The 14,284-nt window shown below is 37.9% G+C and overlaps 1 protein-coding gene across 2 annotated transcripts in view; it reads left to right on the plus strand.

The window, feature by feature from the left end:
* Positions 1-14,284, plus strand: part of SKIV2L2 (superkiller viralicidic activity 2-like 2 (S. cerevisiae)) — a 116,312-nt gene that overhangs the window by 66,143 nt on the left and 35,885 nt on the right. For both annotated transcript variants that reach the window (XM_006874641.1, XM_006874642.1), the window contains 3 exons: positions 3,121-3,231; positions 5,708-5,896; positions 9,544-9,707. In XM_006874641.1, the coding sequence (XP_006874703.1) occupies positions 3,121-3,231; positions 5,708-5,896; positions 9,544-9,707 (464 nt within the window). The remainder of the gene's footprint in view (positions 1-3,120; positions 3,232-5,707; positions 5,897-9,543; positions 9,708-14,284) is intronic.

The raw sequence follows: 14,284 nt of genomic DNA on the forward strand, positions 1-14,284 counted from the left end.
GGTATTTCTATTTTCAACTATCTGAGGAGGCGCGCCATATTGTTTTCCTGAGTGGTTGGACCGTTTTGCAATCCCACCAGCAATGTCAGAGTGTCCCAGTCTCCCCACATCCTCACCAGCATTTATTGCCCTCTAATTTTTTGATCTTTGCTATTATTGCTGCTGTGAGTTGCTCTCTCGTTGTTTTGATTTGCATCTTTAATGGCTAGTGATCGTGACCATTTCTTCATATGTTTGTTGGTTGCCTGGATCTCCTCCTTGGTGTGAAGTGTCTGTTCATGTCCTGCGCCCATTTTGTAATTGGGTTATTTGGCTTTTTCTTGTAGAGGTGTTGTAGTTTTCTGTAGATTTTAGAAATTAGTCCCTTGTCTAATGCATTGTTGCAAAAGATTGTGGACTCCCATTTACTCTTCTGGTGAAGTCTTTTTCTGCATATAAGTTTTTAATTTTTAGTATGTCCCAATCTATTATGTCTACTTTTGTTTGTGTAATTTTCAAAATGTTTAGTAGTCTGTGTGTACCCTGTATTAGAGCCCTCACATTGTCCCTATTTTTTAATTGATTGATGTTTTTCTTACATACTGTGATGGCCTTTATAATTCACATTTAGGTCTTTAATCCATGCTGAGTTAGTTTTTGTATAAGGAGTGAGGTAAAAGTCTTGTTTCAATCTTTAACATATCACTTTCCTGTTCTGCTAGCACCATCTGTTGAAAACTGCCTCTTCCCTATGCAGTGTAACTCCTTTGTTGAAAATCAGTTGGCTGTATGTGAATGGGTTAATTTCTGGATTCTCTGTTCCATTGATCAATGTATCTTTCATTGTACCAGTACCAAGCTGTTTTGTGGGTCCCCTTTCTTTGAAATTGGTACAAATAAGAATCTCTTCTCTCAGTTGGCCGGATTGGTTGGCATAGTTCAGTCAGTGTCTCCAGTGCTTCATCATTTTGTTGATGGCATACAAACTGAAATCTTTGAATTCCTCGAGACTTGTTCTTTGCCGGGGCCTTCAGTGTACCTTCGATTTCTTCCTTCAGTGCCATTGGCTCTTGATCATATGCTACCTTTTGAAATCTTTGAGCATTGACCACATTGATTTTTTTTTTTTTGAATTTTTATTGTGAATTGAGTGAAAGTTTACAGGCCAGATCATCAGTTTTACGCTCAACAAAATCATATACTTTGTTTCATTGTAATGATTATAATCCCCTCCATGTACCATCAGCTAATAGTATTTCTCTCTATTCAGTTTAGCTGGGTGGTTTTTTGTTTTTTTTTAGTGGTTACGAATCGGGCTGCTAACCTCAGGGCCAGCAGATCGAAACTACCATCTGTTCCATAGGAGAAAGATGCGGTTTTCTGCTCCCATAAAGATTTACTGCCTCGGAAACTCTGTACAGAGTCACTATGAGTCAGAACCGACTCCACAGCACATAACAACAACAGGCATATATTATAATTTAGACCACCAAAGGGCACATTCTGCAAGTCTGCCTCCTGGCCACCAGCTCTCAGTCCCTCTCTTTCCATGAGTTTAGAGTCCTCAGTTGCTGCCTCTCTCCATGTCCCCATCTCTGCCTCCAGCTCTGGTGTCGCTGCTTCTCTGTATAAGTTGACTGCTGATTTTTGATAAAATGTCTCTCCGTACTCCTTCCATTTTTTGATGCTTTCTGCATTATTCAGTATTTTGTGCATAGAATCTTTCAATATTGCAAGTCTTGGCTTGGATATTTTTCATAAGTTCCCACAGCTTGAGAAATGCTGAGTGTTCTCTTTCCTTTTGTTTTTCTAACTCCAGGTTTGTGCACATTTCATTATAGTATTTGACTGTCTTCTCAAGCTGCCCTTTGAAATTATTTGTTCAGTTCTTTTACTTTCTTATTTGTTCCATTTACTTTAGCATCTTTATGCTGGAAAAGAAGTTTCAGAGGCTCTGTTGACATCCATTTTAGACTTTTCTTATTTCTTGTCTTCTTAATGACCTTTTGCTCTCTTCCTGTGTGGTGTTCTTCATGTCATCCTACAACTAGTGCATCAAATCTTTTCTTGAGATGATTTCCAGATTCAGTTAGGGTATCTCGCCAAGTTCAATCTTTGGCTCTTGTGTACATGATTAAATTTTCCTGAATGTGCATGTGAGCAATTGATGGTCTTTTCCATAGTCTGCCCCTTGCCTTGCTTTGACTCATTATATGCACCTTTTCTACCAAGTCTTCACACAGATGTAATCAATTTGATTCCTCTATGCCATCTAAGAGGTCTATGTATATAGTTGTCTTTTATGTTGTTTTTAAAAGGATTTGCAAACTGAGGGGCTCATACTCCATCACTGTATCTGACAGTATTCTGATGCTGTATGACAGTGTTCCACTGCTATAAACCAGGATTTCATTGGCTAAACATTCAGAAGTAATCTGCCTTTCCTTCTTCACGTTCTATCTTAGTGAAGAAGCTTAGCTGAACCCTGTCTGCCATGGAGGTACCCGCTGGTATTTTAAATACCAGTGGCATAGCTTCCAGCATTACAGCAACGCACAAGCCATCACAGTACTAGTAACTGATAGATGAATGCTGTATAAATAAAATAGTTGTAGACAAAACTTTAACTGCAGAGATTTTCATTATTTATTGAAGGTTTTGGTTGGAAATTTAAAATACTGTTTTAAATATATAAATATATGGCCCATTGGCAAGTTCTTTTAGGAAATGCCTTGTGATGGAATTTGTTAGAACAAGCTTGGGTATATAGAAAGAAAAATCTGCAGAAGCATCATAGGCTACTTCTTTGGATCAATAATTAGTTGACGAATTAGGAATTTGTAGTATTTAAAGGGAAAGTTCACTATTAATCATTTCAAATAACTGCTATTGATGATTTTTCGGTGGTATGTAGCTAGGCCTCTTCTTCCTTGTGTAGCTTTAAACCTATTTACCATGGGTGACCTTGTTGGTATTTGAAATATCGGTGGCACAGTTTCCAACATAATCGCAACAGGTAAACCACATATGGTCACATATTATAAGTGTAACTTCTTTATAGGTAACCAAGTTAATTTTAAAAATGGAAGACTTTTAAATGTGTACTTCTACTTTTAATATTATTTAACTTTTCATTGGTAGGTTGTTCCAGTTTTGGTGCATCTCCTATCTGCTATCAGCAGTGTTAGGCTTTACATTCCTAAAGACCTTCGACCAGTGGACAATAGGCAGAGTGTTTTAAAATCAATACAGGTATGTGGGTTGATTTTATAAATGAAATATGAATAGTAAAGTTTATAAAGAAAACTGAAAAGCTTATATATATATTTCTTTCTGAAATACTTAACATATACCAAGCCTATCAATAGTAGTGGAGTCCTAGTGTGGTGCTGTTGGATAAGCACTGGACTACTAACTGCAAGAACAGTGGTTCAAGCCCAGTAGTCACTCTTTGGAAAAACCTACACAGGATCACCTTAAATCCAAACCAACTCAGTGACACAAAAACAACATAAATAGTAACAATCCTTTTAAATAAAAATAGGGGTAGCAGGTCTGTATAGTCCTCTTTGAATCCACCAATGCAGTAAGTTATTAAAGTACGACCTCAGAGGACTGTTAAATTTTCACTGTTTAATGCTAAATGTGTGTTTTATTCATTATGAATAACAATAGGCTGAGGTTTTATCAGTTTTGTATATAAAATAATTTGCCAGGACTGTGATATAGCCATTTTTTAATCTACTTGATAAATTGGTAAAAATAGTTAATATTTTTCAGTAGGAAAAATTTGGCTTTGTAGAAAAAAATATTCCTGGTTGGGGACAAAGTTTCTTTGTTAAAGCTATTTAGTCAGCAAACATTTAAGTAGCATTCACTGTACAGTGAAGGCCTGTACTAGAATATGAGAAAACAAAAATAAATGAAAGAGGCTTTCCATGTTGTTGTGGTCCCTAGGTGGTGGTGGTGGTGAAGTGCTGTGGAGTCATTTCTGACTCATAGTGACCCATGTTTCCAAAGCTGTGTAAGTCTTTATGGAAGCAGAAAGCCTCATCTTTCCCCTTGGGAAGTGGCTGGTAGTTTACCTTCCAGTGCTATGTGGGTTTCCTGAAACAGTATGGTTCTTTTGACAGTTTATAAAACCTTTATGAACATTTGAAATTTTTTTTTTTTTAAATCACTTAAAAATTTAAGAACCATTGGTCTGGTTGTTGTTGATACGTGCTATTGAGTTGATTCTGAGTGATAGTCACCCTATTTCTGTGGAACAGATGGTGGGTTTGAACTGCTATTTATATGGCCCAGTGCTAATCCTAATGCACTACACCAGGACTCCATTGCTTTGGTAGTATTAATATAAATATATCTTATAAATTCATTGAACTGTAGATCCCACTAAAATTATTTTCCTAATGTTTTCAAAATAGTGGTATTGTTACCATTATTAAATTAACATGGATACATGGATGATGTCATCCTTCTGAAAAAATGATTACTTTGTTTTTTCGTTAGGTCAGTTTTTAGTTTGCTAAATTTAAAATTTAGTTGAAATGAATTTTTTTGAAGTCTGTTGGCAGATTTCAGGCTTGTGTGTATTACTCTTAAAAAATCATACCGTTATTATGTCAGGTGACCGGATATTTCAGCTTTCACCTTAACTTTATTAGTAATCTTACTGAGTCTCAATTTTGTCTTATTTAAACAAAGACATTGGATTGTCTTCTACAGACCCTTCAGTCCTTTATGGATGTTTACATTGTTATTGTTGTTTGTTAAGTGCTGTCACGTCAGTTCTGACCCATAGTAAGTAACCTTGTGTAGGATTTCTGAGGAGTGGCTGGTGAGCTTGAACCTCCGACCTTGCAGTTCAAACTGACTTTGCAATCCATTGCATTACCCCTCAGCATCATACCAGGAATCAATGTTTACGTTAGTCAGTACATGTTGGGAGATGAGGAGGAAGAATCAGGGAAATGAGCCTGCTAACAGGACCCTTTAAAATTTTAAATTACATTTAAATTTATAATTTCCCTTTTAATACAATTTAAAATTTTTATTTCAAATTCCAGTCTGTGACCCAGAATCTCTATATATAAAAGTTGGCCAGATTGTGTCATTTTTGTACTGACACTATCCTCTTTTTGATAGGGCAAATTTATGTCTGGAAACTCTACTGTAGGCACTTAGTAAAGTGAAACAGCTTGCATTATTGACATATTCAGAACTCTGTTGTTCAAATGTCTTATAAATAACTCTTTACTGACATGTTTTTTTACTCTTAACGTGCACCTCTCCTCTTTTCCCATCCAATTGCCTATAGTCTGTTCCCCTTTAAGGCCTAGCCAAGACCTGAAAATCTCCCAGAAAGTTACCAGCCTATGTAAAGTATATGAGGGGGTGGCTTCAAAAAAGTTTGTGCAAAAATGGAATGAAAGGATAATTAAATTTTTGCATGGACCCTTTGAAGCCCCTCATACATCTGTATATCAGTAAATCATGGTATAGTGATTAAAAGAGTTTTCTTCAAGACATATGTAACGGGAAAATGCCTTCCAGTTTAAGTAGCAAAAATAAAAAATTGTATATGCATTTATACATTTTAAGTTACATAAATAATATTTTGTGTCCATGTATACAGAATGAAAATTAAAAGGAAATAGTGGTTTTTGTTAATCTTAACTAATTTTTCCTAAAAAATGAGAATTTAATGTTAAATATTTTGTTTCAGGAAGTTCAGAAACGTTTTCCTGATGGTGTTCCATTATTAGACCCCATTGATGATATGGGTATTCAAGATCAAGGACTGAAAAAAGTTATACAGAAAGTTGAGGCTTTTGAGCATCGAATGTATTCTCATCCACTTCACAATGACCCAAACTTGGAAACTGTATATACACTATGTGAGAAAAAGGCACAGGTATAGCAGAAATGTAGTTTTTATTGTAAAACTCTCTATATTTCACTAAATGAGGATTGATTTCTTTTCTTACTGGTTTTCTTCAACTAAAACAGGAAAACATGGAGCTATCTTTTTAAGCAAACCAACTCTTGAAGCTTCTTTCGAATAAGGCAAAATGAAACTCATTTTGCTGAAGTTTGATATCTTATACAGTTTTTTTCTTTTCTTGTTTTGAGATATAATTCACATAGCAAGATTTTATCCTTTGAATGTATACAATTCAGTTATTTTTGGTATAATCAGAATTGTGCAACCATCAGCGCTATCTAATTCCAGATCATTGTCATTATTATAGTAAATGGGCTGTGGCAATGATTGCTAATGGGTTTGAGGTTTCTTTTTAGAGTGATGACAGTGTTCTGGAATTAGCGATTTTTGAACTGCTACGTCAGTGGTTCAGGTTCACCAGCTGGTCCTGGAAACTCTATACAGGATCGTTATCGTTTGGAACCTGCTTGATGGCACTTAACAACAACAGTTAAGTGTTGTACAGTTCTGAATATATTGAAAGTCACTGAATTGTGTGCTATTAAACAACTATTAATTTGTATGGATTTGCTTATTCTGAACACTTAATTTAAATTAAGTCATACAATATATGACCTCTTTTATATGGTTTCTTTCATTTACCATGTTTTTAAGGTTCACTCATGTGGTATGAATCAGTACTTCCTCCCTTTTTATGGCAACATAATAATCCATTATATGAGTTCGATTAGGTACAGAGGACAGCTGGGGACAGGGGATGGTTGGTTGTAGAAGGAGTTCCTGCCCACCTAGGGGCTGCTGGCAACAGACTGCACATTTGACACAGCATGTTCTGCTGGTCTGATGGACTCATGGGCCTCCAGGCTTTTGTGGTGTGTTCCCAGCACCTTATCCATAAGGGCATGCCTCTGACATCATATGAACAGGATCTATACTGGGAGTAGTCACTGCCTGCTGTGTGGGTGAGGGTTGGGGCTGATCAGGCTTCTAGTCACCAGTAGGGTACAGAGAACAGGGAGAGAATTGCAAATTTCCGATTGCTATCCACTGGTGTTTGCATTTACATTAACCTGAGTGAAAGGAGCAAGTGATCAGTTTGCTGTCCCAGGTGAACACTGCTTGCAAAAGTTCAAAATGACTTCGCTGTGTCAGGCCAGTTGACAATTCATCCTGTTTGTCTCCTCTCCCACTGCTTTTGTTCAGCCTCTTCTCCTAGTCAGTATTCAATCCACTCTTTTAGCCATTCTAGTGTAGCTCAGGGTTCCAGGATTATCACCCATATGTGTTTCATTTGGTTTTGTGTAGAGGGTCTGAAAGGTGTGTATACCTAGTTACCATCTTTCCAGGAGTCCAGTTCTTTCACCTTTTCATTTCATTTTTCCACAAACTTTTTAGACACCCCCTCACATAAGTGGTTGAATGTTTTTTGAATAGTTATTAAGACATGGCACATGTGTACATGAAGGCCTTATTCTTGACAGTTTTGTAGCATTGCTCTATTTTGTTCATTCTGGGTCCAGTACCACACTGTTTTAATTATATGTGAGTTTTATGTATCTAGCGCTGGTAGCGTAGTGGTTACGAATCAGGCTGCGAACCTCAGGGTCAGTTGTTAGAAACTACCAGCTGTTCCGAGGGAGAAAGATGAGGCGTTCTGCTCCCATAAAGATTTACAGCCTCGGAAACCCTGTACAGGGTCACTATGAGTTGGAACCGACTCCACGGCACATAACAACAACAACAATGACAAATGCTGCTATAACAGAAATACCACAAATGGTGGCTTTGACAAACATCTAGTCTCCTAAACTCTGAGAGAATGAAAGTCCAAATCTGGAGCATTAGCTCTAGAAGGCTTTTTGTATCAACTCAGAGGGTAGGTCCTTGTCTCCTTTCAACATCTATGGAGCTGGCGTCCCTTGGAGATACCCATGTATTTTGCCATTAGTCTTCCCCTGGGTCTAGGAGGTTCTCAGCACAGGGACCACTGGTCCTAAGGTCATATTCTGCACCCTGCTCTTTCATGGTACTGAGGCCCGGTGGTGCCGGGGGTAAAGCATTAGACCACAAGTCAGTCTGAACCACAAGGTCGATGGTTCAGACTCATCAGCCGCTCCTTGGAAATCCTATACAAGGTCACTATGAGTCATAACTGACTCAATGACACTTGTTGTTGTTGTTGTTGTCAGGTGCCATCGAGTCAGAACCGACTCATAGCGACCCCATGCACATCAGAACGAAACAATGTCCGATCCTGGGCCAACCTCACTACCGCTGCCACACTTGAGTCCATCAATGATGCCACCTGGCCAATCCATCTTGTTAGAGGTCTTCCTCTTTTTCTCTGACCCTCCACCTTACCCAGCATGACATCCTTCTCCAACGGTTGTTTCCTCCGGACAATATGTCCAAAGTATGAGAGACGCTTACTTTGGCACTTAGCAAGATGATAAACAGTGATGCATACCCAACCTGAGGGAAACTCCCCTTACATTGAACAGGGCTTTGAAATGAGTAAGGGTTTTAACAACACAATCTAATCCCCTTACAACTGATTCACTAGATCTCTAGCTCACAGCATGGGTATTGATTCCATCATTATATAACTGACAATTTACATAATCATATAACTGACAAACCACTGAGAATCTTGACTCAGACACATTGACACATATTTTTTATGTGGGGTAGGGGGGACCACAGCCCGTGACAGTGTGGCTTTCCCAGTTGTTAAGTTCTTGTTCTCAGTTCTACAACCACTGTCCTTATGGTGCTAGGGCTAGGTCTCTGCAAACCTCATTTCTGCTTTGCCAGTTGCTCCTGTTAAGCTTTGCTAATAGTGAACTCTAGAAAGGGACTGGAGACTGGAAAAGGACTAATGAACTTAATTCTTAACTGCTTGTGGTTCCTGTGAACATCACCCCACACTTACTTTCTCAGCCCAGGAGCTTGATTAGTTTGTAGTCCCCCAGCACTTGTAGAAATAGTCTCATCCTGTCCCCTTCGAAGACACCAGCACCAGGTTGCCAGACCGCTCTCAGAAGTCTGAGTTCCATTCCCTCAGGGGTCTTCCTCTGAGTTCAGAGGCATAATTACTAATTTAGTAGCGCTCCCTCATTAGTCCTCTAGTTCTAAATGTAATAAATTATTTCTGTAGCTACTGTCATGGTAATAGCTTTTTGTACTTTTTTAATCTTTATTTACCAAATTGACAATTCTGGGTGTTACGGATCTCTATATTGGAAAGTCATATATTTCATTGCCCTGAGACGAAAAATAGTTGGTGCTGGGTAGTGGCTGCTCCCTAAGGGATGCTGGTCATGATTTGCTCACTTCACCCATAGCAACCTTATTTACAAGAACAAAACCCTACCCAATTCTGTGCCATCCACACAGTTGTTCACAATAATTAATCCCGTTCTTGCCTGAGGGGCTCCATTTCTGGCACTGTATCAGACAATGTCCCATTGCTGTTCACAAGATTCTCTTTTCAAAAGTGAACTACTTCTCTGTTCTTCTTAGTCTGGAAGCTCGACTGAAACCTGTCCACTGTGGGTGACCCTGCTGGTATTTAAAATTCTGGTGGCAAATAAGCCTTATTTTATGTTGTTTATTAGATTGCAATAGATATTAAATCTGCAAAGAGAGAACTGAAGAAAGCAAGAACTGTCCTACAAATGGATGAACTCAAATGTCGAAAACGAGTTTTAAGAAGGTTGGGATTTGCTACTTCTTCTGATGTCATAGAGATGAAAGGACGAGTGGCTTGTGAAATAAGCAGGTAAAACCTTGTGATTTCTATAGAAAGTTAATTTTAATATGGAATGCTGTTTTAAAATTGAGAGCTTCTTAGCCTTTGAGGGGAAGAAGTGTCTTAAAAATATGAAGTCTGTATATAATTATACCTTCCATATGAAGTAAGTTATCTTGGTATGGCACTGTAGGATAAACATTGGACTGCTAACTGAAAGGTCAGCAGTTCAAACCCACCAGCTGCTCCTCAGAGCTCTATACAGGGTTGCTGTGGAACCAACTCGACAGCACACAACAGTAGCAGAGTTTAAGTCAGATTTAGATGATGAAATTGATAAATATGGAGAGCACATGGCTTGGATTCCACTAATTATGAGCACTTAGCATTTTTGATGTATTTCCTTTACCTTTTTTAATGTATTGTGGAATTTTTATGTCATTGTCATCTTTTTCTTTATTTACATACATTTTTACAAGTATGAAAAATTTCCCGTCTTGCAACTTAGTTTAAGTTTTAGAACAATAGCGTATTTCAGCAAAGCGTACTATAGGCTATAGCTTAAAATGGATAAGACAGTATTGTTGGGTCTGGTAATTTCTCGTTTCATCATGAATATGGCCCCAGAGCTAATTTGGCTTGAAACAACAGTAATCATTTTATTCTCTTTTATGGTTACTGTGGGGCCAGAATTCCGGGAAAGCTTGTTTGGACAGTTCTAGCTCAGGGTCCCACAGAGTTGTTGACAGGCTGATTGGAATGGCAGGAGTCTAGAGCAGCTGCCGAATGCTTGGATCCTTTCCTCTTCTCCCTCCTACTTTTTTTTCCCTATACTCCTGCCTCATCTCCCTTTCTCTCAGGGCTTCTTCATATATTCTTTATGTGGCTGGTATGTTTGAACTGGCAACCTTCTGATTAGCAGTCCAGTGCTTATCCTCCAGTGCCAAACCAGGACTCCTCTCTTGTTTATAAGGGAGTCATAAACCCAAACTGGGAAAAAGATGAGGCTTTCTTCTCTTCCAAAGCTATAAAGCCTCGGAAACCATATACAACAACATACAAATCTATCCAAATTCAAATGGGCAAAAATTAGACTCCACTTCTCAATGATGAAGTGGCTGCTATCCAGTAGAATTTTCTGTGATAGTAGAAATATTTTATATCTGCTCTAGTCTCTGCTTTAGCCAGTAGCTACGTGTGTGGTAATTAAACACATGAAATGTTGACAGTTAAATTAAGGAACTGAATTTTAAATTATATTTGCTCTTACATAACACATGTGTACAAAACAGTGTATATACAGATAGATCATTGCAGTTCTAGAAGAACACATGGAGTAGGAGATGCGATTGTAGTCATCTTTATAACACAGAATTGGTAACACTGTCCTAAAAAATCCATAGTTATTTCCCACTCTGATAGGACTGACTCTTAAGTTGGAAGTCACTGGTGGCCCATGAACAATATTCAGCTTGAAAGTATATCTTGTTTTGGAGACCAGTGATCATCATTCTTAATGGCATCAAATGAAAAAGGACATTTTGAAACTTTTTTTTTCCACATCAGTATGACGCTGAATAGAGGTGGCTTGAGAGTTACATGGTTTCGTGACTGGTTTGGGATATTCTTGGTGAAGAAATATTCCTGTAGTTCTTATTGATGACACCTTCCAGGTGTAGTGAACTCAGGTGTCTGCAGAAACCAGAAAGAGACTGTGGGGAAGTGAGCTACTCCTGAACCAGTAGGGAGTAGCCACTACCCAACTCCAACTATTTGTTACCTCAGGGCAATGAAATAGCAGACTTTCCATGGGAGAGAGAGAACCCTAATATCCAGAAGTTCATGGGAAGTCTATTGGTTTTTAAATGCGCACAAACAAATTAAAAAATACGCTTTTTAAATCACGGTGTAAGCCAAAAAAGACATTTCTTCAAGCTAGATTTGACACACAGTTTCTCATTTTCCTTCAACTTGTAACAGTTCAGCCTTCCTACTTTGTAAGTAAAGTTGAAATCTTTTAACAAACTGGTGCAGCAATGGAGGCACACACTTGTCTATCCTCCCAAAATTTGGAAAACTGCTGCCTGGCCCAACAGATTGGAAGAGATCCATATTTGTGCCCATTCCAAAGATAAGTATCTCAACGGACTGTAGAAATCTAACAATATCATTAATACCACAGGCAAATAAAATTATACTGAAAATAATTCAAAAATGGTTGTGTAATACATTGACAGGGACCTGCCAGAAATTCAAGCTGAATTCAGAAGAAGACGTGAAACTAGGGATATCATTGCTGACTTTAAATGGTTCTTGGAAGAAATCCAAAAAGATGTTTGTTATTGTTATGTGCCGTGGAGTCAATTCTGACCCATAGTGACCCTGTACAGGGTTTTCGAGGCTGTAAATCTTTACAGGAGCAGAAAGCCTCATCTTTTTCCCGTGGAGCGGCTGGTAGTTTCGAACTGCTGATCTTAAGATTTGCAGCCTAATTCGTAACCACTACTCTACCAGAGGTCCTTAGATATTTACTTGTGCTTTATTTACTAAGTAAAGGCTTTTGACAGTGTGGATCATGACAAACTACGGATAACATTGAGAAGAATTCCAGAGCACTTAATTGTGCTTATGTGGAACTTTTATATAGACCAACAGAACGAAACCCTGTCTGGCCCTGCGCCACTGTCATATGCATATGAAGCTTTTGAAAATACGGTGGCTTGGGTCAGGCATACCTTAGTCTTCAAACTGACATCTTTGCACTTGAACACATTAACAAGGTCTTGTGCACTAGATTTGCCTAATGCGATACATTATTTGATTTCTTTACTGCTGCTAATTTCTTTACTGTTGATAATAGATCCAAGCAAAATGAAGTCTTTCTCCCACTGAGCACCTGGTGAATTTGAACTGCGGAGGTATTAGCAGCTGAGTACAAACAGGCCTCTGTTTAGAATACTGTATGTCCTTGACCTTTTTGTTTCTTTTGTCTGTCCTGCATATTTTGCTCAAGATCTTCTGATCCATAACATAGTTTTGCTTAAAAGCCTGTACAGACCTCAGAGCACTCTGTTAGGTCACTGTCCTGATGGCTCTTTTACTTGTTTGTCTCCCACGTCACACTGTAGCTCATTAAAATAGTTTTGCTTTGTTTCTGCTAATCTTCTTTGCTTCAACTATCTCTCAATTTACTATTCAGTCTTTGAAATTTATTTTTATAAAAGATTGATATTTGAACACTTATGGATCAAAACTATCTGAGAGGTTTACAAAGTGGAAAAAAAAAAGTTAACTTTCTCTTAGGCATCCTAACACTCTTTCTTCAACTTACTATATGGGTTCCTTGAACCCTTTAGTAAATCTAACATTATTGGAACCTTGATGTGAGAATGCCAGCAATACCAGTGTGATTTAGTTTTTAACCAAACAAATTTGAAGATCAGAATTTTTAATTTTCCATCTATGATGGCAAAGAGAAAAATAGATGAGAAAGATGTTTGCAATTATAACACAAATCAGAAGATGAATGAAGAACAACACTCAAGATGCAGTAAATACCACTCCTGTCAGTTTGTCATACTGTAGAGGCTTGCATGTTACTAGGATTCTGGAAGCTATGTCATTGGTGTTTTATTTTGATATTGGTAAATTTATGAAGGTTTGCTTTGTGGCCTAACACATGGTCTATTCTGTAGAATATTCCATGTGCACTGGAGAAGAATGTGTTCTGTGCTGTCATTGGGTTGAATGCTCTGTATACATGTATGAGGTCCACTTTGGCTGATTGTGTTGATTAATTCCTCTGTGTCTTTTTCAAGTTTCTTTCTGGTTATTCTATCTGTTTTTGAAAGTGGTGTATTAAAATCGCCCACGTTTATTGTAGATTCATCTATTTCTTCCTTCAAATCTATAAGTTTGCTTTATGTATTTTGGACTGCTTTCAGTAGGAGCATAGATATTTATTATGGTTATGTCATCTTGTTCAATTGTCCCTTTAACCATGAAATAATACCCATTTTTATCTATTATGCTGGTTATTGTCTTAAAATTTATTTTATCAGAGATTAGTACTGCCACAGCTGTTCATTTTTTATTGCAATTAGCATAATATGTTTTTTTCCCTCCTTTGACTTTTAATTTGTTTTTGTCTCTGTGTGTAAGATGTGTCTTTTGAAAACAGCATATTGAAGGACCTTGTTTTCGGATCCATTCTGCCACCCTCCGTCTCTTAATTGGTGCATTCAATCCATTTACATTCAGTGTAATTATTGATAGGTATGGATTAATTGCTGCCATTATGTTTGTTTGTTTTTTTGTGGTGTTGCTACTTTCTTTGTTCTGCGTGTCTACCTGTGTTATTTCTTGTGAGTTTCCTCATATTTTTAATGTTTCCATGTTCTTGTATTTTCATTTTCTTGGTGTGTTGTGAAGTGTTAATTCTCTTTGAGGTTACCTTTGTTGTTGTTGTCAGGTGCCATTGAGTCGGAACCGACTCATAGCGACCCCATGCACAGCAGAAAGAAACAATGTCCGATCCTGGGCCAACCTCACTACCACCTCCACACTTGAGTCCATCAATGATGCCACCTGGCCAATCCATCTCGTTA

The sequence above is a fragment of the Chrysochloris asiatica genome, unplaced genomic scaffold, assembly GCF_000296735.1.
Source record: "Chrysochloris asiatica unplaced genomic scaffold, ChrAsi1.0 scaffold00291, whole genome shotgun sequence".
Taxonomy (NCBI): Eukaryota; Metazoa; Chordata; class Mammalia; order Afrosoricida; family Chrysochloridae; genus Chrysochloris; species Chrysochloris asiatica.